Here is a 27,803-nt window from a genome sequence, read left to right as displayed (position 1 = left end):
GTATTTACACGTGCACAATTAGAAAGGTTACATAATATTATCACATATACATACATTTACAGGAGCAACACCCACCCCCTCTACCCGACACCACCCCTCTCTTCTCCCCACCCCCCCCCCCCCCCCGCAGCGATGCCCGATGGCCTCTTCCTTGCCCCGCCTACACCATGGCATTGCGCTCCCCTGCCCGTCACTGCCTCTGGTTGAGGAGGTTGTGCAGGAGGGCAGCGGGATGTCTGCAGATGTGTGCGTCTTGGTGAAAAGGTAATGAGCGGGACCGAAGGCGCAGGGATCTCCTGCTCCTCCTGATCTCTCTGCCCTGAGGGTGTGGGCTGGGGGGCTGGCACTATGCGTGCAGAAACCATCTCTTGCCTCATGGCCTCAATGCTTTTTACAGAAAAGTTACCTCAGAAAAGTTTTACACATACAAATTTCAGATGCCTTTGCTGCACCTAAAAATGGATTCCATGGGGTTTTTGGTGCTTAGTCCTCGTAATTTTCCGTTGATGCACAGAAATTCTGGGGCTTTCAAAGTGAAAGTCTCAACATGAGGTGGTAATGGACCTTAAGGATGGGGGCAATTTCAGCCCCATAATTTGCAATATTTTTGAGTTGCTTAGCCAAAGTCTTATACAAGTACTGTATAGGTTTTTGTTTACCCTAGCAATGCATTCTAATACTCTATTTGTATCATCCACAAACTTGCAAACAGTTCTCCCAATCCTTTCATCCAGAGCATTAATAAAAACTGCGAACTAGTAGCCAGTTCCCACATTGAACCCCTGCCATTAATAACAACCTTCTGCTTATGGGAATGCAATCAATTCCTCATCCAATGCAAAATTCAGTTTTGCTGCCCAAAGATGTGAGAGCAGCGCTAAAAGCGGCATTGCACACTCATTCTCAGGCGCCAGCGAAGCGGCAGCTCAGGTGGCCTACTGAAAGTTTCCAACACTGTCCCTCGCCCACATCCACACTTCCCTACTAGTCCCATTAATACCTAAAAATCTAAAAAAAACATCAACACTTACCTTGATCCCTGGACGCTACCACCCCGGGATCCCCGATGTCCCACCATTTTTCCCAGGCTGTATGGATGCCTGCCTGTAAGGCCACAGTACTCACCAAATATCACATCGGCGGTGGCAAGGGGGCGTTGCACGGTGATGTGTGAGCGGGACTTGGTGCGAGTTAGGACATGGGCAACAGAGTTTTGGATCACCTCTAGTTTATGTAGGGTAGAATGTGGGAGGCCAGCCAGGAGTGCGTTGGAATAGTCAAGTCTAGAGGTAACAAAGGCATGGATGAGGGCTTCATGTTACGGAGGTGGAAATAGGCGGTCTTAGTTATGCTGCAGATATGTGGTCAAAAGCTCATTTCAAGGTCAAATATGATACCAAGGTTGTAAACAGTCTGGTTCAGCCTCAGACAGAAGTTTCCTTCAATCCTTGGAAACAATCCCAAACTCTAATGAGCTATGTGCAAGGGGCTCCTATTTCTTCGAGCACCCTCAGTGAATGTCAACAAGACCAGCAGCTAATCTGTTTTGACAGGTTTTATCCAGGATTATATTCACATCCACTTTGACACTTACAACCGTGTGATGAATTATTGTAACTGAGCATCATCTTCTGGAGTGAAGACTGCTGCAAAGCATCCACTTAAAACCTCTGCCATCTCTTGGGAGTCCACTTGACTCTGCCCCTGAAGAATTCATCAATGGCCCTAAGTTCAAGCATAGCTAAAAATGCTTTTGCTATTGCTACCATAGTTAGACACTGTCTTCTCCAATTACCTTTCGGCTGCTCTAATAGCTGCTTTCATTGTTCTAAGCTCACCTTGCCCTGCCCTCCTGAGAACTAATTTCTTTCAGTCTTGTGTGTAGCATTTTATTTTCTTACTGAGAAACTAAGATGAAGGATCAAAGCCCATAGGGCAGGAAACCACCAGAGTTATTAAAGATAAGAGACCAGGTAAAGCAGAGAGTAGTGATTAGCGATAACCAGTTTTGGTTTTAAAAGCCTGAAGATTGTCGGAGGAAGAAAGATGAGACATTGTGAAAGATTGCCTTAGTGTCGAAGAATGTAATGAGTATTGCTTTCCCTATACTGAGATGTGAGATGTAGAAGGAAGAAGAAAGCGTAGGATAATGTACTTGCCACTCAAGAAAAGTTTGGAGGAGCATTGATGAGAGTAGTATCGATCAGATAGGGAGAGAGCAGAAAAACTGTGATGGAGAGACAGGTTGGTGCTAGAGGCAAAAGGGGATTGCTTACTAAACAAAAAAAGTTATCTTGCATGTTATTCAGGAATGCAAAAGAACTGCTTGCAGGATTTCCCATACACCAAGGCCTTTTCAGTATTGCAATAGTAATGGACTGGATACAGACCGCATGGGTTGAGCAATACTAAAAGCTCAAAGTGAGAAGAGTATTTTGTAGGCAGTCTCCATGTCCTTGAAAGGTTTAAAGAAACATTCTAGAATTTATCTATGTTAAAAATTCCACTGCTTTGAGTTTGACACCTTTTATTTCTAGATCTTAGCTGATGCAAAAAAATTTCAGCAGAAATTAGGTAATGAGGGAATGCACTTAGAATTTAAACAAAGAGTGAAAAAAATAGAAGAGTCTTTTACAAAGTTTTACTTGCTTTTTTAAAGTCTAATCCTGGATGTAAAGGTTTAAAAGAATGCAACTGCTGAATAGTGCCATCAGAAAAAGATAATATATAACTTAGAAACATAGAAATTTACAACGCAGAAGGAGGCCATTTCGGCCCATTGTGTCCGCGCCGGTCGACAAAGAGCCACACGGCCCTCAGTCAGCAGCCCTGAAGGTTACATATAAACCTACGAACAATGAACAATGGCGGACAGGTAAAGAGCATCCGGCCCAACCAGTCCACCTCACACAACTGCGATACCCAGTATCGCAACATTTTACACTCCACATCACCCGGAGCCATGCAATCTCCTGGGAAAGGCAAAAAAACAGATTAAAAACCTAGGCCAATTAGGGAAAAAAATCTGGGAAAATTACTCTCCGATCTATCCAGGCAATCAAAACTAGTCCAGGAGATCATTCTTGTTGTATTAGATTCTATGATGTGCTTACTATCGTGTCTGCGCCAGCCAACAAGGGGTTATCCAGTCTAATCCCACTTACCAGCTCTAGATCCGTAACCCGCACTTTAAATGCACATCCAAGCACCTTTTAAATGTGGTGAGTGTTTCTGCCTCCACCACCCTTCCAGGCAGCGAGTTCCAGACCCCCACAGCCCTCTGCATGAAGAAGCTTCCCCTCAAATCCCCTCTAAACCTTCCAACAACCACCCTAAACCTATGCCCCTTGTAATTGACCCCTCCACTAAGGGAAGTAGGCCCTAACTATCCACTATATCCAGGCCCCTCAAAATTTTATACACCTCAATGAGGTCTCCCCTCAGCCTCCTCTGTTCCAAGGAGAACAAACCCAGCCTATCCAATCTGTCCTCATAGCTAAGATTCTCCATTCCAGGCAGCATCCTCGTAAAACTCCTCTGCACCCTCTCCAGTGCAATCGCATCCTTCCTATAATACAGTGACCAGAACTGCATGCAGTATTCCAGCTGTGGCCTAAGCAGAGTATTACACAATTTTGGTGGTGGGATTCCACAGGAACCATAGTAACGCACTGTCTTGGTTAGGCATGTGGAGCTGTGCCTCACTTGTTAGAGGTCACCAGCCGCCACTGGTTGTGGTCACACCTGCTTTTCTTGTCCACTCAAGCTGCTCTTCCACCTCCAAATATATGAATGCCACACCAAATAATCATGGATATGTCGTATATAAAAGAGGAAATAATGCACCAGTGAAAGTGCAGATTAAACTATGCAATGAGCCAAAACAAAAATCAAACTTCAGCATTACAAGCCATTTGAATAGTCATGTGTTTGTTTTATCTGGGCAAGCTGCACTATACAGGTGAGGGGGTGGCATTACATAAAATTTGGCATGGGGCCAGTTTGCATAGGAATTAGAGGTTAAATGTGACTTACACTAGTTGGCAGTGCCGTCTTGAAAAAGCTTAATTGCGTCACTGTAAAATGCCACACGCAAGGAAAATCGCATGAAATTTATTCTATGATACGCTTATATATAATTCATATGCAATATGTCAGTGTTTAGTATCTGTCAGGTTGGGAAAAATATTGCGGCTGCAGTATAAATTTGACACATTCCATCAAGGAAGTAATTGAACAAAATTCAGTAAAGTAACAAGGAAACACAGCAAATGTTGGAATTCAGAAATGAAAACAGAAAATGTTGGCAATACATAACTGGTTAGTCAACATCTGTAAAGAGAAAAGACAAGTTATGATGTTTTGGGTGTGCTCCCTTCATCAGTTTTGCAGAGTTTTCTGTTTTTATTGAATAAAATTCTATTTTGTTAGCATTTAGTTAAAATTCAATGGCACACGTTCTTGATCATTTTAGGGCAATAACTGATACAATTTATCAGACACTACGGAGTAAATTTTCATCTTCACTACATGTGCTATAATCTGAGTAGCCTGCCTGATTATAGAACCCGGCTGATTATCCTTCCATTGATTTCAATGAATTTGGAATCAATTATGGGAGGAAGGTCAGGTGAGTTCTATAACAGATGGGTGATTCGTTCCGTCAGATTACCATTTAGATTTAAAAATCTACTTTTTAAAAATTCATTTATTCACGGTGCTCGCATTTATTGCCCATCCCGAATTGCCCGAGAGACGGTAGAAGTGAGCCACCTTCTTGAACCGCTGCAATCCGTGATGTGAAGGTACTTCCACAGTGCTGTTCAGTAGGGAGTTCCAGGATTTTGACTCAGCGATGATGAATGAACAGCGATGTATTTCCAGGTCAGGATGGTACATGACTTGGAGGGGAACTTGGAGGTGGTGTTTTTTTTTATTTGTTCATGGAAAGGGCGTCGCTGGTAAAGCCAGCATTTACTACCCATCCCTAATTGCCCTCGAGAAGATGGTGGTGAGCTGCCTTGTTGAACCGCTCCAGTCCGTGTGGTGAATGTACTCCCACAGTGCTGTTAGGGAGCGAGTTCCAGGATTTTGACCCAGCGATGATGAAGGAACGGCGATATACTTCCAAGTCAGGATGGTGTGTGACTTGGAGGGGAACGTGGAGGTGGTGGTGTTCCCAAGCGCCTGCTGCCCTTGTCCTTCAAGGTGGTAGAGATCGCGGGTTGGGGAGGTGCTGCCGAAGAAGGCTTGGCGAGTTGCTGCAGTGCATCTTGTAGATGGTACACACTACAGCCACGGTATAAGGCATGAATACTGTAAGAGGCACAACATGTATTATTGACATGAAGGAAAATAGTAAGTTAAATTATCTGCCAAAAATGCCTTATTGACACACACAGCTGTTGGCAAGCATGTAGAAAGTAAAATAAATAGGAAAAAATATTATAGAGCTATGGAAATTTCATGGTACATGCCATAATGTGAGTGGAAATCTACTGCATGAGAAAGTTCCCGGAGCCAAATTACTCAGTCTCAGTCCTTGCTGCTCTTATGTTTAAAGGCTATACTTGCATATAATGGGAGGTGTATTTGTAGAACAGCTCATGTAGCCCCATATGTGACAGCTCATTACTGGTGAGCAAGCTATTGTAGATCTGTTCAGGAAACAGAAATTAGAGGGAGAGGTGTCTGCAGTAGTTGGAAGTGAGTGCAGACTTTGTGGTATGGACCATATTATTGGGATAGTCTATGACTTTTATTCTACCTGAGGTCAGTGTGCCCACGCCTAGTGATTATGCACAAGTACATAATAGTTCATGTAATGATAATACAGTACCAAATGGATAAGTGTGTTTTTACTCATACTGCTGAAGTGCATTGTCATACTCCATCCGATCCTGAAAAGCAGCACTATTAGTGTCCTCACTTGAAGTAGGCACCAACACAGATACACACAGTGCAGGAGAAGAGGCACTAAGTGTTATCATAGGGTGAGTCACCAAGCACTGGTGAGGAAGGGGTAGTGGGCCGGTGTCTGGCTGATGCAGAGCGAAAGTTCATTTTAACTAAGTGTCCCTGCTGCATTGTATGGAACTACAGACATTAATTGACATAGTCTCAGAATAAGGGGTCGGCCATTTAGGACTGAGATGAGGAGAAATGTCTTCACTCAGAGGGTGGTGAATTATCTATCCCAAAAGGCTGTGGAGGCTCAATCGTTGAGTATATTCAAGACAGAGATCGATAGATTGTTGAATATTAAGAGAATCAAGGGATATGGGGATAGTGCAGGAAAGTGCAGTTGAGGTTGAAGATCAGCCATGATCTTATTGAATGGCAAAGCAGGTTCGGGGGGCCGAATGGCCTACTCCTGTTCCTATTTCTTATGTTCTCATGAAACTCATCCAGGACTAGGACCAAACTAAGGACTTTCTACCTTGCATAGTACATTGGAAGATGGTCTGGGTAGATTGGAGGAGTCCCAACACCCTTCACCGAGGCGTACGAGAGCATGGGCCTTATGCTAAACATCCGTAAGACAAAGGTCCTCTACCAACCTGACCCCACCACACAGCACTGCCCCCCCCAAAATCCACGACGAGGCTTTGGACAATGTGAACCATTTTCCATACCCCAGGAGCCTACTGACAGCAAGAGCAAACATTGATGACGAGGTCCAACACTGCCTTTAGTGTGCCAGGGCAGCCTTCGGTCACCTGAGCAAGAGAGTGTTTGAAGACCAGGACCTCAAATCCGGCACCAAGCTTATGGTCTACAGGACAGTAGTGATCCCTGCCCTCCTATATGGCTGAGAGACGTGGACTATATACAGCAGACACCTCAAAACACTGGAGAAGTACCACTAATGCAGCCTCCGCAAGATCTTGCAAATCCATTGGCAGGATAGACGCACCAACATGAGTGTTCTCTCTCAGGCCAACAACCCCAGCATCGGAGCATTGACCACGCTCGATCAGCTCCATTGGGCACGCCACATCGTCCACATGACCAATACGAGACTCCCAAAGCAAGCGCTCTACTCAGAGCTTCGACATGGCAAGCAAGCCCCAGGTGGACAGAGGAAATGCTTTAAGTACACCTTCAAAGCTTCCTTGATAAAGTGCAACATCCCCACCGCCATCTGGGAATCCCTGGCCCACAACCGCCCAAAGTGGAGAAAGAGCATCCGGGAGGGCGCTGAGCACCTCGAGTCTCATCGCTGAGAACAAGCAGGAAACAAGCGTAGACAGGGGAAGGAGCATGCGTCAATCCAAGCTCCCCAACCACCCTTTCCTTCAACCACTGACTGCCCCACCTGTGACAGAGACTGTAGGTCCCATATTGGCCTCCTCAGTCACCTGAGAACTCACTTTTAGAGTGGAAGCAAGTCATCTTCGACTCCAAGGGATTGCCTTAGATGATGATGATGTACTGCTGTCACCCACATGAGGAATGTCATGGTAGAACAGTTGGCTGCATTACCGTTGACAATTGACCAGGTGATGGCACCAGTTGAGATCTCAATGGTGCAAGCCATAATACCGCTACAGTATGCGGACGGCGCCTGCGTCTGTGCACACACGGGCTGAACTCCAGGACAAAGTCGACGTATTTACCGAGGCGTATGAAAGAATGGGCCTTATGCTAAACATTAGTAAGACAAAGGTCCTACACCAGCCTGTCCTCGCCGCACAGCACTGCCCCCCCAAACATCAAGATCCACGGCGTGGCCCTGGACAACGTGGACCACTTCCCCTATCTTGGGAGCCTCCTATCAACAAGAGCAAGCATTGATGATGAGACCCAACACCGCCTCCAGTGCACCAGTGCAGCCTTCGGCAGTTTGAGGAAAAGAGTGTTTGAAGATCAGTCCCTCAAAACTGTCACCAAACTCATGGTCTACAGGGCCATAGTAATAACCGCCCTCCTGTATGGCTCAGAGACGTGGACCATGTACAGTAGACACCTCAAATCGCTGGAGAAATACTACCAGCAATGTCTCCGCAAGATCCTTCAAATCCCCTGGGAGGACAGACGCACAAACATTAGTGTCCTCGTCCAGGCCAACATCCCCAGCATTGAAGCACTGACCACACTTGATCAGCTCTGCTGGGCAGACCACATAGTTCGCATGCCAGACACGAGACTCCCAAAGCAAGTGCTCTACTCTAAACTCGTCCATGGCAAACGAGCCAAAGGCGGGCAGAGGAAACGTTACAAGGACACCCTCCAAGCCTCCCTGATAAAGTGCAACATCCCCACTCCTTGACCATAGACTGCCCTAAGTGGAGGAAGTGCATTCGGGAGGGCGCTGAGCTTCTCGAGTATCGTCGCCGAGAGCATGCAGAAATCAAGCGCAGGCAGCGGAAGGAGCGTGAGGCAAACCAGGCTCCCTGCCTAACCTTTACCTCAACGACTATCTGTCCCAGCTGTGACAAAAACTGTGGTTCTCATATTGGACTGTACAGCCACCTAAGAACTCATGCTAAGAGTGGGAGCAAGTCTTCCTCAATCCTGAGGGGCTGCCTATGAATACAGAAAGAGCAAAATGAATATTCTTGCTGTTGATGCCCAAACTCCAAGATACAATCTAGGCCAGCTTCAATTTGCTTGGAAAATGGCTACAAGCAATCATGAGGGACAGATTCTAAAATCTGATAGATGCCCATTGTTCTACACTCAGTTGGATTGTTGGATCTCATGAAAAGATTCCCTCCAGCAGTAGCATGCATGGAGTAGGGGCCGCTGCTTGACAGTCAAATCAGCAGTAGTTCTGTGCCGAATGCATCAAATGTCCAAAAAGCAAAGCAAGTGGCTGAGTTCTGAGTTGACCCTTTATTACCTGGTAGGACTTTTTAACATTAAGTTGAGGGCAGTGGTGATCTTCGCCACCACTGTCCCTACAGATGTTTGTGAACCAGGTGTAACAACTCATTTCACTGCTCCTCCAGGTGCTAATGCAGCTGAATGTGTTGCAGTACAGCAGCCTCCTATGTATTCTGTGCTCCCGGGGCGCCCTCTCCTACCCCTCCACCACAACGTGTCTGCCAAATGTCATTACAGCGCAGTCATTCATTCACAACCAAAACTACAATTCACTTCTGTCATTGTTATAGTGATACCCTGTACTTCAAAATGTTCCCCTTCACCAAACTCTCTGATGCCTAATGTCACCTGGAGTAAGATGCTTACTTTTCAATTTAGCTACATGGATATGGAGTGCTGCAACCTATATGCCATGCATGACGGGACTTACCTAAAGTTTCAGCTGCAGCTGCGTGTTGATGCTCAATGAACTTAATAGTGAGTCACAATTTTGAATGGTCAGAGAAAGCCCAAGTCTTGCATCCCTTGTTTAATCATTTGGATAAGAGGAAAACAGAGAATGCAAACCAGCATTCCAATGTTTATTTTGTAAAAACAAATATTTTGGGGGTATTGACCTTTATTCCTGAATTATAAAAATAAAATCTAAATCATACTGTTATACTGATCATTTGTGAGGTTACTTTTTGAGTCATCGAAATTGCAAAAAAAATTGGCAATTTTGTGGATCTGCATTTAGTACACAGACAGCATCATATACAGGGTGATGTCAAAACTCAGACAGTATGTGTGTAACCTTAAAAGTATTTCCACGCCTACATAAAGAAAGTTCTGGTGTTTGGTGTGTTAGGAATTCTATCCAAAACATGAGTGACCTTCTGGAATGTTATGCAGTGTATGAGCTTAAAGTGAATAGATATATTGATCAAGTAATATTTGAAACCACCTATTATGGAAAATAGATTTTGCAATAATCCAGAAGATCATTGTCCTTTATTTTGTCACAGTAAAGCTGCGTTTGGAAATTGAGTAGTTATTAACTGGATTAAAATGTAATCAACAGCACAAGTGAAACATTAGGCAAATTAAAAATATTGTAGTGTTATTTTCACTGCATATTACTTCTGGCAAACATCAGCTATGCATTTGTGTAAAATAAAAAGCGGAAGTAGAAATAGCTCTGTTGTCTTATTTAATGGAGTAAATGTTGCATATTTTACTTAATGTTGCTTTTATTTTTCTTCAACTGGGTCTCCCTTTTTTTCCTCCCTTTATAAAGTCTCCTGCGGATCGGTGCAAGAAAATCCACGCTGGGGATGAAGTCATTCAGGTCAATCATCAAACTGTGGTACGTGTCACAGAAAGGCTTGATGGGATGTTTTTTTGGAGGTAGGATTTGTTTTGACAGTGAAGAATGGCACCCAGCTTCTAATAATTGATTTTTGTTAATTTTGCATTCTTTGAAAGCTATTGCTATTAATCAGTGGATGGCAGATACCAGGTATTACTTGTAAGTGGGGAGTAGTTGACCAACCTTTTGTTCCTTTATGGACCATTCTTCTGACAGATCTGTTACAGCATACAGTGGGTGAATTTAACCAAACAAGTCGAGTTCAAAGCAGCAGTATAATTTTTTCAAACACATTGTGTACTGTATATAAAAGCAGCCAAATAGAAAAGCACTCCTATTTTGACATCTAAATTAATCATGGTCGACTTTGACTTGAAGGAATACACATAACTTTAAAAAGTCTTGAAATGAAGTAAAGACAAATGAGAAAAGACCATTGCACTTAAAGAAAGTTAAATGGAGAAGTGGGACAGAGAGGATTATAGAAATCTTGCACAGTACATGTGAAGAGTCTGAAGGATTAATTCAAGTTGGTTTGTAATGAAATAATGAGGCAGTTTGCATCTTAGACCTAATGCAAGATGGTTTGGTTATGTTTGCATATTATTGAGTTTAGGTTCATTTGTGGTTTGTTTGAAGGACCTTATCTATAATAATTTATAAAATTAAGCGGATGCGATTATGATTTTTAAAATTATGAAATAATTATAAGGTACATCAACAATCTAGAAAATTATACGATGATAGAAATCCTGTAATGGGGCTTCACTGTATTGAAAGTAAGTTAAAATTCCAGTCTAATGTAACTGCAATGCTATGGCTTTCATTAGTGGATGACTTTATCAGTCTTGGTTGTTTTGCCTCCTGAGAACAAGAAGAAATACGGCAGGGCAGGTTACCCCTTCCTCCATCAGTCAGCTGCACCCTCAGGTAGTACCAGTGATGAGATAGGTGAAGATGTTTGTGAGTTGAGCACAATGACCTTCTGATCAAAGAGGATAGTTAATATATGGGAATCCATTTGGGAGGGTTGAAGTAGAGATGGGGGCAACTGCAAAGCATTACATAACAATAACTGCAACTGAAAAATGTATTGGCTTTCAGCATCGGCCTACCAAACAGCAAGAAGCAGGCAGAAGTGAAGCAGACATAAGGGGAAGATCCTTACCCTGACTATGCTAGTTGATATTTAGTATGAACATGGTGACAGAGACTTGAGAGTAATTTCCTTTCCCTTTTCTGAAATGTTGACCTCACTTTCCAAGTGCAATCACTCAGTCCCATGATTATTTGTTTTCCACATATTTTGCAGAAAATCTTAACATTAGTATCTCCAAGAAGATGTACTAACTACATACTGCGTCACTTGAAGCTTCTCTTTTTAAGTCCCTTTCTGTCACTGTTGGCAACACAAAATGAGACCAAATTGGCTGATATACCAGTCTAGAACTACCAAACACAAAGGTCACTTACTTGGTTTGTATTACAAAGTACAAAGTATTTACAGCATAGAAACAGGCCATTCGATCCAACTAGTCTCTGCCAGGTTTATGCTCTGCACGAGCCTCCTCCCACCCTTCTTCATCTAATCGTATCAATATATCCTTCTATTCCTTTCTCCCTCGTGAACGTATCTAGCTTCCCCTTAAATCCATCTATGCTATTCACCCCCACCACTCTCTGTGGTAGCGAGTTTCACATTCTCACCACTCTCTCGGTAAAGAAGCTTCTCCTGAATTCCCTATTGGATTTATTAGTGACTATCTTATATTGATGGCCCCTAGTTCTGGTATTGCCCGCAAGTGGAAACATCTTTATGTCTACCCTATCAAACTCTTTCAGAATTTTAATGACCTCTATCAGATCACACTGCAGCCTTCTCTTTTCTAGAGAAAAGAGCCCCAGTCTGTTCAATCTTTCCTGATGGGTATAACCTACCTAAATCTACCAACCACAAAGGTCACTTACTTGGTTGGGATTACAAAGTAATAGTTAAGTATTGGAAAATATCATGCAGGGAGAAGAGACAGATCTCTCCATTTCAGGAGAGCTTACTCAAAGCTCATTGTCATTGTGTCACTGATGATATCAAATTAAGGGGCATCACATACTGTGAGGAAGAATACAAGAGACTAGTAAGATATTGATAAGTTAATGGAGCGGACTGATAAGTGGCAGATGAAGTTCAATGTAGAGAAATATAAAGCGGAACACGTTGGGAAAAAGAATTGTAAAAGGAAGAAAATGCTAATCGTGGGATTCTTAAGAATAAATGCATGTAGAGATACAGCTGCATAAATCTTTAAAGGTGGGACTTCGGATAGAAAGGGCCGTAAAAAAGACGAATGGGATTCTGGATCTTATATAGAAGGGCATTGAATACAAAAGTAAGGAAGTGATCTTGATTTTGTACAAGACGTTGCTTAGACCACAGTTTGAGTATTGCATTCAGTTTATTCAGCGAGCAATCTCGCCCAACACAGATATGGGCCTTATTAAAATATATAAATCTGGGTGCTACGTTGGTTATAGGACTCCCAACGTAATTTTCATGTACTAATGGGCAGAGTAGGTGCTGGGCATACTGCACTCCCTGGCACTAGGCGTTGAGTGGCTTAAAGGAACCTCATTAATGCTTCTCCTGTCCAGTCGAAAGTTGACCCGCCCCCCAAAACAAGGGTCTTCCCATGGATTTCCTTCCCCTTTCACCTATCTACACAGGCTGGGCATCATGCTGAAGTCAATGCATATTCATGCCTCTCCAATCGATGAGCTGTTTGAAATACGTGAAAAGCTAATCAATGGTATGAGAATTGGATGGGCAGCTCACTGCAACTATTGGGCAGTTGCAGCAGATACACTGCCCTCTTCGCACCTATTTTGGGCGGATGTTCAAAATTCCATATCTTCCCCCTGCCCCCTCCATGGTGTTGTAATGGGTGTTAGAGTGATGGGAAGGGTACTATGGAGATTCAGAATAATGATAGGTTATTATCATTGGCCCAGATTTTGTGTTGATAATAACGGTCAGGCTAATAGCGCTCACCATTATTATGGAGTAAATCAGACAGCACATGCCCATCTTGTTATGTATCTGGAGTTGTATATACTCTGTACAACCACCAGAGCGCTCATTCCCCGGAGTCCCAAGGGATCTCATAATCCCTTGGGAGCACAGGTATTTAAGAGTGCGTTACAGGTTGGAGAGGCACTCTGGAGACCTGCAATAAAAGACTAAGGTCACACATTACTTTGAGCTCACAGTGTTCAGTCTGACTCTTTCTCCATACACCACACATCTAAACACGGAAATCCAGAGGTTGCTGTCAGAGATGCCCCTCTCCTCCGTAGCAAGCCATGTAATTGCATTCAAGAAGGTGGATCACCACCCGTTAGGGATGGGCAATAAATTCTGGCCTTGCTAGCGACGTCCATTAAAAAAAAAATCAGCAGTAAGTGAATTGTTAATGATGTAATTAGTGATAATTACTGCCAAACAACCTTTCTGCCCTGCAAATTTAAGTCTCATTCTTTCAAAGTTTAATTAGTATTGGAGATTTTAAAAAAAATTAAGATAAATATTTTGTTTACTTTTACTGTCTGTCTCTTTTATCTCTCTGAATCTTATCTTTCTTTCCCAACCTTTATTCCACTTTCTATACGTGATTTGGATCTAATTTATACTTCCTGGTTTAGATTCTGCGTGTTTCAGTGAGGATTCTTCAATCTTAATGGTTGAGCCTGCTGGGTTTTTTTCTGCTCACAGACGCCACAGAGCACCTGTCAAGGGCGGCATTGGATTAGATGCTTGATGAGAGCAAGTCTTTTCTCAAAAACCCAGAAAAACTCTGTGGCCAGCTGTCAGAGTAATGAACGACAAGAGCTGTTCCTTTGCCGCTGACTGCAAAATCTGATCCATTGTTTCAATTGTTTGTGAATCTGCAATAAAGAGGCGCCAACTGAGAATTGTTATTCGAAGAACAAAGGGGGAAGTAGGAAGAATTTTTTTGCAGACAGAGAATTGGAGCACATAGAGGGACCGAAATTGCCCCTTCCATTCAGGCCTGCTGCCGCCGGAAATTGGCTGCCACGCTGCGGAGTGCAATGGTCGCCGATTTTTCGTGTAAATTACACCCCTGCGGTATCCCGCCGGTGACCCGCTCCACTGCTGCCGATCCATCCTCAATACATCATCAGAGCACACCTCGCCGATGTTCCGCCCTGATGGCGAAATTCCGCTGAAAAAAATCTTGCTCCCACCACCTGGTGCCAAAAGCAGCTATTTGTGCCGGTGCTTCTAAAATGGCAGTGTGACTCCCATTAAAGGGGAGGACCTACCGCTACCGTCATATTTTTTTTTTGTTGGTCAACTGCCAATTCGGGCCGACAATTATACCCCGGGTTCGGCCAGGCCACTGGGTCAGCAGAAACCCTCCCTGGTGGACCAGTGGACTGGACTTTTAAAAATCGCGCAGGCCCTCCCCTTTAAGTGAAGGGGAGAGCCATGATGACACGCGCCATGACATCAGCGCTATGCTGATGACTGACCGCAGCGGCCACTCCGCCCCCAACTTCCACCCCTCTATACTGCGGACTTCCGCTTACCACCGCACTTCCACCCCCATTATGACCGACTTCCGATCCCCTGAAAATAAAGCGGAATTTCGCTCAAGAGGCCACCGCATCCACCACACCAGTAAAAACAACAGAAACAGGGTAGGTGCGCCCTGTTTCCAGCGGTGGGCAATTTCATCCCCAGAATGTTTTAGTACAAGTGGTTATTGAGGAAGAGACTTCAACATTTACAGAGAAATTAAATATGTATTTGAAAAAGAAGAATATAATAGCCTTTGTGGAAAGGGCATACAAATGGGATTTGTGTAAATAGCTCCCTTTGAAAAGCTAGCACCAAGACAAATGAGGGATCAAATGACCTCCCTCTGTGCTGTAATGATCACCCTGGAGTATTTAATCAAAGGTGATGTATTGTTAGAATTTTTATTTTATTTTGTTACTTAGCTACCTTCTGGTAAAGAGAGCTAAAACTTTCTGGTAGCCTTTAATAAATGTTCCCAAATACCAAGAACACAATTAAGAGGAAGAAATCCCTACATGTTTTCTGGGCCATTAATAACAGTGATCATTCAGTGCAAGGATACAGAAATTCTTATTCTCAATTATTTCAACAGCTTTACTCCAATAGAATACAAAATTGGTCCTTCAAATTCTCTCTCAATTTTTTGCCTCCATCCCACTTTTACCTTTTCTTTTATTTTTTTTCCATGTGCCTTGCACCATTCTTAGGGCTGGCAGGCTCCCAACCTTTTCACATACTATTTTACACCTGACCACTCGGGGTAAAATTGGTCATTTAACAGAAATTTGTAGAATGCCGGTTTTTCTTGGTCATTAACTATCCATTGATGACATTGCATTAAGAAATTGGATGTTTCAAAGCTGTGTGTGCTTGTGATTTTGTTAGTGGTTTGTTAATTTCAGAGAACAAGATATTCTCGTCTTTCAAAGAAAAAAAAAATGATTTCACCCAACACGGCCAGCATGAAGTGATTTTCATTCTTTCCTTCTATTCGGAAGATGCAACATCTGCACCCCTTTTCCCCCTTTCTAACCTCATTATAATCCCGCCCCCCCCACCCCCACCCTCCATAACTTATAACTCTGGACACATCAGCCATAGTGCATTGAAACACATTGGGCCCAAAATTGATGACCCTCCTACCGGCTGCCGCCAAGATTTTTCAGCGCCCTCTCCTTCGTACAAGATTGGTGAGGCCCTCGCCAGCGGTTTGGAAGGACCGATGGGGAGTGTCTGCTGGCGTGTGCCAGCGTGCAATGTTGAAAAAATTCCTGCCTTCCAAGATTCATCTGAGCGGTCCCCTGCTCCTGCAGGAGAAAAGACCGCTGCTTGGAAGCAGGTCTTACCTGGACAATAGGAATGAAGACCTGCAAGAAAATGTAAGTGAGATTTTTTTCTTTACTTCTTTTGCAGCGATTTTGTTTGACAGGGTCCTCTGAAGGTTTTGTGATTTGTTTTTTTATTTTTTGGAACATTTTTATTTTGCGTTCCCCCCTCCCTGGGCCCGACTCCAGCCTCAGCGTAACTTTCTCCAGGATTGCATTTGCCGCCCAGAATCCCACCTACTGCCCTCTACCGCCCAGAATCGACGTGTAATGCCCATTTTTTCTGCCGGGCGCTTTTTTCCTTCTTTTTTCACCAAACCTCCACCCAAAGTACTGTCAGGGTCTTAGTGGTCTTTTCGACAGTAAATGGGCGGAACTTGCCTTTGATCAATTTCGGACCCATTGCACCATTTTCCATCAAAGGTTTCCTTTATTTCTGTTTCCTCTGGAAGGCAAGAATTTCTATCGCAAAGCTATACATTGCTGATATTATTCCCGTTCCAACAGTTATATTTCTGAAGAAGTAAGGAAAAGAAGAACTGCATATTCTAATGATGTTCAGACTGAAATAACTTTCTGTTCAAACTGAAGACATATATTCGGCTTTACGAAAGGAGAAGTTTTGTGGGAATAATTTCAGTGGAGAAACAGGATGGGGTTTCTAATAGAGGAGAGGGAGTGGAAACACCAATCACCAAAGCAGCTGAAGGGATCCACGATATTACCAGTGACGCGCAACAGCCGTGGCTTATAAACATGAATGGAGTTGCATTTTTGATGTATAATTTTAAAAAATACTTATTTTTGTAATATTTCATGTCCTAACCCATACATTTATGGATTTTTTTTAACCATTTTCTTAGCAATTCAGTATAATTTATTGAACACCTTGGGACGTTTATACTGCACTATATAAAGGTAAATTGTTTTATGCCACAATGGAATGTATCATATAACCTGCAGATGTAAATGCACATTAAATACAATAGGCCAAAATTTGCGGTCTCTACGGGCACGTATGATGTGCGCACACGCCCGAAGAGGCCCCGGTTCATGCGCCGAAATCCGGCACTTGCGAACTGTCAACATTTCTTTTGACAATTTCAACGCACCCCTGGGAGAAGGGCCTTGGTGGGCAGAGATTTGGTCCATTTGCCCAACTCTTGCCCAGCAAATGTCCTTCAAACTCTTACACCTGATAAAAGCAGGCGTAAGGCCTGCTTTTACCAGCGTAAGAGTTTTAAAAGATAGAAAAATAAAATGTTATAAATAATTTTTATATTAAAAACCCTGTCAATTAAGGTAAGTTCATTTTTACCCCTATTAAAACATATTCAAAAAAATTAAATTTTTGACAAACATTTAATTAAATTCAATTTCAATTAATTTTAAATAGGTGTTTTTAGGGTTATCCCCATTCATAGAAATGGTGGAGATCATCATTACTGTGAATAGGGATACGCCATTTTCATTGGTTGGCCTGGCCCACATGATCCCAGGCTGCACATACACTCCTGGAATACATGGGCCCCTACGCTGGACTACGGAGCTCAAGACTACGTTCCTCCAGGTACTTTTGTTAAAAACATTTTGGTCCAAGGCATCTGCCCGCAGGAAGCCTCTGATCACAATTTCTGGGCCAATATCCACTGCTATTAACTGAAGAGCTAAAGCTTTTCTCACATAGCTTGTGAGGTTTTGTCATCTATCCCATGGATACTGTGGCAATACCTGCCTATTGCCTAAAACCTTTCATCTCTTCACCTGATGTTGTATTTTGTAATTTTTATACAACTACTGCTTCTCACTTCTTTATTTTTCTATTTAAGGTACACTTATTTCATCTCCTTTCGATTTAACTTTTACTTCTGCCCTTTCTGATTTATATCAGCATGCTTTTATTTAATAGTTTGCTGAATTCATGTCTGGTGGACAGACAGGACATTATAAAAGTGCCCCACTGCATAGATTATAGAAATTGGCATATCTTTTAATAGGGTATGTTCATTATTCTCATGATTTTAAATGGCATTGTTGGCTCAATGAGAGAGTTTTAAGCAGGCTGAGTTCTTGGAACTGCCAGGGACGATCTGTGCCGAAATCTTGGCTACAGTGCCATTATGTGAACTACCTCTTCAGATCCTTACATAATCAAAAATGAGGATTGAATTTACTTCAGGCAATATTAGCAGCCAAACGCACTGTATTCTTGGCATTCCTCTCTCTCTTAATGAAGTTGCAAATCCACTTAAATTAAATGGGTTAGCAACTCTGTTAAAATATGAAACATAGGAATGGCATATCTGTTAGAGGTGCCGTCTTTCGGATGAGGTGATAAACCGAGGCCCCGGCTGCTCCCTCAGACGGATGTAAAAGATCCCATGGCACTATTTCAAAGAAGAGGGGAATTCTTCCGGTGCTCTGGCCAATATTTATCCCTCAACTGTCATCACTGAAACAGATTGGGCACCGAAATTCATCATATTACCGCCAACTTACCGCCCAGAAATGCGAATTTAATCCCCAAAAAATCAATTACTGCCCACATTTGGCCCACATTCCTGCCGGCGGGAAATTCATCAGCGATTTACCGCTGGCGGTAGTCCATACTGCCCGCCCATCGGAGAAGGCCCAAAAACGCAAATTTGATCACTAAGATCCATTTACCGCCGGGCCTAAATACTGTCCTGAAAAGTAAGATCTTACCTGATCTTAGCCAATCTTAAGCAGATGGTAGTAGTGTGTCATGGCAGCACCCCCCACCCCCCAACACCAGCTTTGTCTGCCCACTGTATGGAACATTCATGACTGTTACCCTTCATTTTCTAAAAGTTAGTCACTGTACAAGGGTGGTTAAATTCTATAAAAACATTTATATAAAATTGTAATACATTCAAAATATTTAAAACTTGGAAAACTTTCAGAACTTTCAAAAATGTGAACTGTTTAAAACTTAATAAATTATTTTTAGCAATTTACAATGAACATTCAAAACTTTTAATCAAACAATAACATATAAAATAGCAACAAGAACAACATCAGCAACATGTTCAAAAACAACCAACATCCAACTCTCTAGCCACTCCCACAGACTTTCTTACCCCCCATACCGTCACCCCCCTTTCTTCTCCGGTTTTGCCTATCCCCACGCCGACCCCTGCCCCTTCCCTCATTGGGACCAGGACGTTGTGCAGCACTGGATCCGGAGCACTGCTGCCATCGTTGGTGGGAAGACAATGGCAGCACCATGATTGGGGACATAGGAGCAGCTTGGGATGTGGTAGGCCCGGCTGCTATGGCACAGGGGGGTTGCGTGCCATATCCCGAGACCATCAATTGCCGTATGGCATCGACGGACTCGGTGTTTCGCTCCACCGTGGCAATCAACCTCAACCATAGAGTCCTCATGTTGGTCTGAAAGTCCCGCGATGTGCCCAGCTATCACAGCCATGGCCTGGAGGAGCTCTTGACCTATCTCGACGCACATCCTGTTGAGCGGCCCCCTGTCTTGCAGCATTCCCTCTTTGCTGCATCAACCTCTGTGGATGCGGCATAGCGGCTTGAACGCTAGGGGTGCATTACTACACACTGCTTGGTCCCACTTCTTCAGAATATTTTCCAAGGCCATAAAACTCTGACCCCGATGCAGAGGTATTCGTGCCCACATATGCAGACACAAAGGTTAAAAGAATGGACTGCTCCCCACCCCCCAGTTGAAGTGGCTCAGTCAGTGACCCTTCTTCCTCGTCTTCCTCCTGTTCTTGGTGTCCCTGGGTGGCAATGGTGGAGGTGGGCACTCTCGCGGAGGTCACGGCAGGGTGTCTGAAGGAGCTTGAGGCGAGGGGTCTGGCAGAGGCTCTTTGGGTGCCAGAGGTCGAGGCGGTTGCTGGTTGAATGCCGGATGTCAAGGCGGTGGCTACCTCTGTGTTTTCCGAATCAGTATCTGCAAATACAAAACAACATTTCAGTGGTTAGCAGCAGGGGAGGGGTCATGGTGACATGAGTACCGTCACGTAGCACAATCTTATTTCAAGGACTACCACTCCTGCATTATTACATTATATATGGCCGACAGACAATGCATTAAAATGCATGATATTATATTACATGACCCCAACATCACAGTACATTATATTATTTTGAGATGACATTACATGACCGCAACTTACCATGCTGTGGCAAGGGATCAGCATCACCGTGGGTGGTTGCACGGTTGTACCCACCCACCAAGGCTGAGGTTTGCTGTTCCAAGTCACTTATCTCTAACACCTGTGGTGGGCCTCCTTCCATGCGCTGCTGCTCGGAGGCGTTGGTTGACAATTTCTTCTGCAGAAATTAAAGTAGCAATCTTTAACTGATTTGTACATGCATCGTGTACACACACACTCGCGCACACACACACACACACTTACACAAATAGCCATCAAAACACTAGTCGTTAGTTTTATGTACCATTAATCCTATTAAGAAGTACGCGGTTCTTGAGCAAGATCTCTAAGTACAGAACCATCTACTTAGATCTCAAAAAAACATCGTAATAAGATCATTTATTAACTGATGGCAAATATGGCGTTACACTAAGCCTAGATTTAAATTGTAAGTAGTAAGGGTGTGCATCAATAAAATCATTACTTACTCTGGCTGCAACTACAACGACATTCCACCTTTTGCGACATTGGTCTCATAGAAACATAGAAAATAGGTGCAGGAGTAGGCCATTCGGCCCTTCGAGCTTGCACCGCCATTCAATGAGTTCATGGCTGAACATGCAACTTCAGTACCCCATCCCTTACGATTGTCCCCACTACGGACATGGCCTCCCCAATTTCCTTCCAGATTCGCTGGTACTGGACCGGGGGTGGCTTCCCACGACCATCCCTGGTAAGGTCCCCATACCTTGCCTCCGCCGCAGAGACAAGTACCTCCAGCTCCTCGTTGGTAAAGTGTGGTGCCCTCAGCCTCTGCATCTTTGACTTTGTTGAGGCTCTTCTTCTGACTCAAGATTTTATTTAAGATCGTTAATAAATCTTGCACAATTATTAATTTTTTTTCTTACTCTCTCCACTCTCTTCTCACCTGTCTATCTATAAAGGGATAAGGGGTTATGGCGAGCGGGCGGGGAAGTGGAGCTGAGTCCATGATCAGATCAGCAATGATCTTATTGAATGGCGGAGCAGGCTCGAGGGGCCGTATGGCTTACTCCTGCTCCTATGTCTTATGTTCTTATGTATACTGACTTTTCCTGCTTGGTCCTTTGTCTTTGGTACTTTCTGTGTTTTTTCTCTCGCTCTCTCTCTCTAAACTTCTCACGATCTTCTCTATCGAACTCCCTGTCCCTACCAAGCTGTTCTGCGCATGCGCGGGCAACCCCCAATCGCGCCAAAAACAGCTTCAACGTCAACAAAAAAATAAAAAAATCGTGCATGCGCAGAACTCGGCCTCCGATCTTTGCCGAGTCTAATGGCCTGCAACGCCCGCCAACGCCCGCTACACCCCACTCCCATTGCTGCCCGCTACATTCGCACTGGAGGATCTAAGCGGTAACGGGCGGTAAAAAATGAAGGACGGTCTGAATACCGCTGAGAAACGGGCGGCAGCGGGATATCATCAATTTCGGGCCCAGTATCTGATCATTATCACATTGCTGTTTGTGGGACCTTGCTTGCACAATCAGCTGCCACGTTTCCTACACCATAACATTGACTACACTTCAAAAGTACTTCATTGGCTATAAATGCTTTGAGAATCCTGAGGTTGTGGAAGGTGCTATAGAAATGTTTTCTTTTTATATGAACTTCTTAGTGGGTCATCCACTAATAGCACCAACTGTCGTTTATAAGTTTATATGAACTAGTACAGCTGTATTTTCCATATTGTAATTTTCAAAAAAAATAATATTAAATATGATGAAATTGTAGTGCCAGGCATAATTTGCAATATGCTAATGTAATCTCATCAATAATCATATCATCATGCTTTACTCTGTTTACTAATTTGGTAAGTAGTCTTGCAACACAACTTATGTGACGAAAAAGTCTGTCTAACTCTCCACCTGTCTATTTATGAGTTGGGTGGCATTGTCAAGGATGGACTGAGAATGCCTGTTCCAAGCATTTCCATCAACCTTTTTGCAGATGATGGCCCGGAAAATGCGGTCGGAGGCTTCCCGAAGGCGAATGCCTCCGACCTGAAAAATTTCTACAAATTTATCTGGTGGTCCCGGAGGTACGGAGCCATGTGGTCCTGGGCCTCTAGGCGAAGGCCTGCATAGAGGCCCACCTATCCCAGGCACGCAAGTGCTTCGTATGCGTCCCTGGGATCATGTGGGCGGCCCAACTGATCCAAGTAGGGGGATCCCCATTCATACTTGTGGTGAGTGTCACAGAACTCACCATAAGTATGAATGGGACTACCCCAAAATCACACAAGCACTTAATATAAATGTTTAAAAAACATCACAGGTCCGAAATTCAAGGTCTCAAAGAGACCCATTAATGCCCGTTTGTGGCGGCCACTCCAAAAAATCGAATGGCCGCCGCTTTGGTGCCGACCCGACGTAAATTCAGTTTGGGGATTTTTCTGCCTGGACCCCATTCCGTCCAAGTAGTTGCACCATCAATTTAAAGAAATAAAATAATACTTACCAGCCATTGTCAGCCGAAACCCTCGATCCCTCGCCGCACGGTGCCCCAGACAGGTTTTTCTGCCGGTGCGCCATCTCCTCACTGTGTGCGGCCTGGCAGTGCAGCCACCCTTAAAGGGGAGGGCCCAATGCCATGGCCACAAAGCAAAAAATTTTGCCGGCCAACTTGCTGATCGGTTGGCAAAATACTGCCCCCGGATTCGGCTGGGCCGCCAATGGGTGCCAGGCCGCTGTCTTGACTGAAACTCTCCCTGATGGCCCAGTGGCCAAAGTTAAAAAATGATAGAATTTCCCCCCTTTAACGGAGGGGGGGAAGAGTGTGGTGACGCACACACGCTGTGATGTCACCACGACTCCACTGTCAGCGGCGGAGGTCCCAACCCACCCATTTTCAGCCAGTCAGGCTGATTTTGAATGTAAAGCCCGCCCCATTATGATCCATTTCCTGTAAGATTTGAAAAAATTTCAAAGTCCTGAAAATGGATCTACTTACCGTACCAGGAGTTCCAGTGGTGAGTACCACTCCAAAACTCATAGGTGCGCCAGCTTTCTGGTGCACCTGAATTTTGGCCCTGCACATGTTTAAAATAAATCAAAGTGCAATTAATTCATTATTTAAAACAAAAATGTAATTTTATGAAAAATAAATTTACATATTTTATTAAAGGGTCTAAAAATAAACTAACCTTATTTAATCAGATTTTAAATGTTTAAAGTATTGAAAATAAAATCCTTTTTCCGCCCTTTAAAAGTCTTACGCTGATAAAAGCAGCCTGCTTTTATCAGTCGTAAGAATTTCAACTGCATTTGCTGGGCAGAAATTGGGCAAATAGCCCAACTCGCCACCCGCGGAGGCTCTCTACTTTCAGATACGCCGATCTGTCAAGAGGATTCTTGACAGATCGATCACATGTTCTGGGTTTAGGATGCTCACATCTGGAACTTGTGTGACCTCTACGGGCATGTCCACACCTCGTATGCACCTGTAGGGGCCGTGAATTCAGGGCCGATATGTTATTGGCTGACTCCTCTCAGAGATCTAATGCACTGAACCATCCAAATGTTGTATAATTCTTTGCTAGGCACAAGAGAGGCTATCAAAAATATTGTCTGGAAGGTACAAGAGAAAATTGTTCCACTTGATGAGTCATATCAACACCTGAACATCCTAGTGGAAGCTAGTACCAGTCTGGGCATAAACCTTTGGGGCTGCACTAAGTAGGGTGAAGAACATTTCGGTATTTCCTATTTTTCGTCAATGACAGCAAAGTCCAGCTTGTGGTATATAGGTCATGTATCTAAACCGTTTTGCTTCATGGTTCAGAATTTCTAGTATACAACAGAAGGATTTATTTCAGCTGTAAGTGGTTTTGCCCTTGGTGGTTTCGAATCACTCCCCTTACAATAGTTCTAGACACCGGAATTATAGTGGTGAACAGAAATACATAGTTATAGCCAGATCTTTCGGTCTCAACCGTCACAATGCCTTTATTCACATGAAAGTACACACCTGCACCCAGTAAAACACACCCACGTGGTGTAAAGCAAACACAGTACAACATACAACCCTGGCCCATCTGAATAGGCTAACACGAAGTACCCACATCTAAAACATATCTGCTCAGATTCAAAAGTGCACTACCGAATCTGTCCATCAGAATTGTGCATACGCTTATGATCCTTGCAAAAAGCTCCCCACGAAAAGCCCTAAGGCTTGGTTGGGACACACAACACCCTTTCACACTATGCGGTGGTCTTAAAGATGTGTGGTCTGGGATAAATGCTCACCAATTACCCCTCTGGCTTACTCGCTGCTTCTCCCGATGAGGTGTATCTTCTGGTTCTGTACCAATCTGTGGTATTCAAGTCCAGTCTCAAGGTCAGCTTCCCAGTCGAAATAGCAAAGCTCTCTTTGCTCATAGATGGTGTTTCTTCTCTCCGTCCCAGTCCTTGTGCGTTGAACGATACAAGCAGGTGTAGAAGAGGGGAGAGAGAGAGAGATGGCAGCTGAAACTGCCTCTCTTATACCTGCAAATGCTTCTTCTCGCGCCAAAAGTTCAACTGTCCTTTCGCCTGAGGCAGTACAACTGAAAGAGCAAAATCATGTCTTCGGCATGTTCCTTTGTTACTGGGCTATTTCCTCGATAAGGCTCCGACAAGTCTGTGTGGTCGAAGAGCTTCCTTTGTTTCTTGAGCACCGACCAATCTCTCACTGATTACATGATAAAGGAGCCTGTCCATCAACCATCTTCCTGTCATTTCAGCCATTGATTCCATTCCACCTGATGTGTATTCCTGTGGGACATGTTTGGACCTTGTGCAGTAATAGCTAAATTAAAACTTTAAGTCCAAAAGTATATGCTTTTGCTGTCGATGTTTTCACGGAATTCTTACACAGCCTACGTGCAAAATTCAGGACCAAGCTGTAAGGTGGCAAAAAGGATAAGTGACTGTTGGGATGGAGGGTTCCCACCTACACTGAATTGTCACTGAGTATCCCGAAGGGAAGTTAGCCTCACATCTCTTTGCCAAAGGTCCTCACAGAGTCCTGAAATAAGATAGATAGTGATGAGTTAACCTGGTAAGCGGCATTGGAGTTGGAAGTGTAGAATTTCAAAGGGACTGGCATGGCACAATCTGGGAACCAGGGTAGGGGGTCTGGTCATGGGTCATCTTGTCAAGTTGGTGCTAATGTAGTTGTTCCCTCCAGGCTGGCAGAGAGAAACAAGATGTCTAGGACCTTCTGGCTGGGAGTGAGTTAGGAGGCTTGGGCCAGAGGCCAGCACTGGGAGGGAGCAAGTCCAAACACCAGAGCCTGCATGAGGGTGGGAGATGAGAGAATACATGGTCTGTCAGGAGGGAGCAGCCAGTTCCAGACAGAATTTTTAAAAAATGCAGGGCTAGGAAAATGGCTGCGAAATGAAAGTTGCACTGGGAATGGAGGAATTGTAATCACATTATGTATTACTTTCTTGGTTTAAATAGGCCAAGCACATGCTGGATTTAGCAGTTTTGTGGTACCTATGGAGCTGGACACCATACATTTGTTTTTCGATTAGATATATCCTGGTGAATACAAGACAGTAGATATCGAAGTTAACTATTTACTGCAGGGATTGTTCAATGATCCGCCACTTGTTAAAAGTGAAATTCGAGAAATTACCGTCACCAAGATCTTACTTTTCTGCCTACTAATTTTAGTGGATGGCGAACCACAAGCTTCAGGCCTGCAATCTCCTGAGCTGTACTCCCTGCCAACACTACTTCCTGCTTGGAGCACCAGACAGCAGAATCACCCCAACGAATTAAACACCGTGATCTATATTATACAGCTCTGAACATTCAAACATTACACTTACTCCATGAGGATCAGTGGCAATGTTAATTACTGCCATCAGCAGATATCTGCAACTTTAAAAGTCTATGGGCTCAAGCTTTGGCCTGAGTTCCTATTTTTTTGGAGCAACTAGTTTAGAATGGAGCATCTTAGAAATTGCAATTCTCGGCATTTAGTTTGCTCCAGTTTTAGTGAGTTAGAATAGTTTCATTTTAGAACAAACTTTTTTTTTCAAAAGCGGGCGTGTCCAGCCACTTGCACCTGTTTTGCAAGTTTAGGCAGCAAAAACTTACTCCAGACTAGCTTAGAATGGAGTAGTGTAGATTTTTGTACGCTCAGAAAAACCTTGCCTACACTTACAAATCAGGCGTAGAGATTGAAAGATGGCATGGGGTTGGGGGGGGTGGTGGGATTTACAAACATTGAACACTTCACTTTTACAAATAAAGAGCCATCATCAATAACAAATGAAAATTAATCAATAAATCAACCAATAAATCAATAAAAAAAATAATTTTAAATCACTCAATAAATAAAAAATGATTTCTACTCGCCTACTGCAGCACCGGGGAGAAGAGGGGGGTGGGGGAAGAGGAGAGGGGGAGGGAGGAGAGAAGGTGGGGAGAGAAAAGGGAGAGGGGAGAAGATGAACGAGGGGGGAAAAGATGAACGGGGGAGTGCGGGGGGGGGGCGGTGAGGGGGAGAAGATGATGAATGGGGGGAGGGCGACGAAGATGAATGGTGGGGGAGAAGAAGATGAACGGGGGGAAGATGAACGTGGCCCGCCGAAGACTTCGGGAGGGGCCCGCAAGCTACAGATGCCGGGCCGCCGACGCTTCGGGCAGGGCCCCACTGCCGGCGAGGTAAGCGGTGTCAGGCTACTCGGCCCGGGATAGGGACGACGTCCCTTCGGCCAGGGATAGGGTCGTCGTCTGGAGGCAGGACGCGCTGGGAGGACCAGGAGCTACTCCGCACGAGCGCAGCCTCCACTGCGCACGCGTGCAGCTGCCGGCACTGTTTTTGGCGCAGGGCTGTAGCTCCGCCCCCAGTAACTCATGCTGCGCGCGCCAAGCTGGAAATGGGCTAACAGCTATTGGAGAATCGCGAGGTTACGTATTCGCCGCAATTTTTGTTCTACAAATTTGGCGGGCCTCTCCGATGTGCGTCGTTCTAGCGGGAGTCCGAAACTTGAGCCCAAAATTTCCACCATTGTGTTGCTGACGTGTAAAATTGTAGTACCTCTTCATTGCTCCTCATTTAAGCCAATATAACACTCTGCCGAGCACCTTGAATTACTACCTCCTCAATGAGATTTCAACCATGCACAATAATCAAAAACAAGTCAGCTGAAATGGTAGTTTTCTTTCAGAAGTGTGTCAAGGATACTAGAAGCTCTAACCTTGATACAGTGAGCCCCCAACAAGAACTTGTTTGCCAGTTTTCACAAATTTGTAATAACAAAGTTTGACTTTGTTTTGGTATGTAATGCAGATATACCAGGCTACCAGCAAAAAGATTCTTTGTACATGATGCCTACTGCAACATTTGCTCCCTAATTGACTCTTGATTCAAATCTCTATGAAAGAATACAGCATGTAAATAATTTTTCAGGGAAGAAGGAATCTCAGTAATAGACAAAAAATGATGACAGGAAAAGACCCACTCATCCATCCAGTCTGTCTCACATAACTGCAATGCCTTGTGCATCACAATACACAATG

General features: G+C 44.0%; 1 protein-coding gene across 1 annotated transcript in view; it reads left to right on the top strand.

Moving 5' to 3' along the window:
* cnksr2a (connector enhancer of kinase suppressor of Ras 2a) overlaps window positions 1-27,803 on the top strand; it is a 799,210-nt gene that overhangs the window by 410,539 nt on the left and 360,868 nt on the right. The window contains exon 8 of the mRNA XM_070893873.1: window positions 10,109-10,177. Within this exon, the coding sequence (XP_070749974.1) occupies window positions 10,109-10,177 (69 nt within the window). The remainder of the gene's footprint in view (window positions 1-10,108; window positions 10,178-27,803) is intronic.

Source organism: Pristiophorus japonicus, chromosome 11 (assembly GCF_044704955.1).
Source record: "Pristiophorus japonicus isolate sPriJap1 chromosome 11, sPriJap1.hap1, whole genome shotgun sequence".
NCBI classification, from domain to species: Eukaryota; Metazoa; Chordata; class Chondrichthyes; family Pristiophoridae; genus Pristiophorus; species Pristiophorus japonicus.
This window is presented reverse-complemented; position numbering and strand designations above follow the sequence as displayed.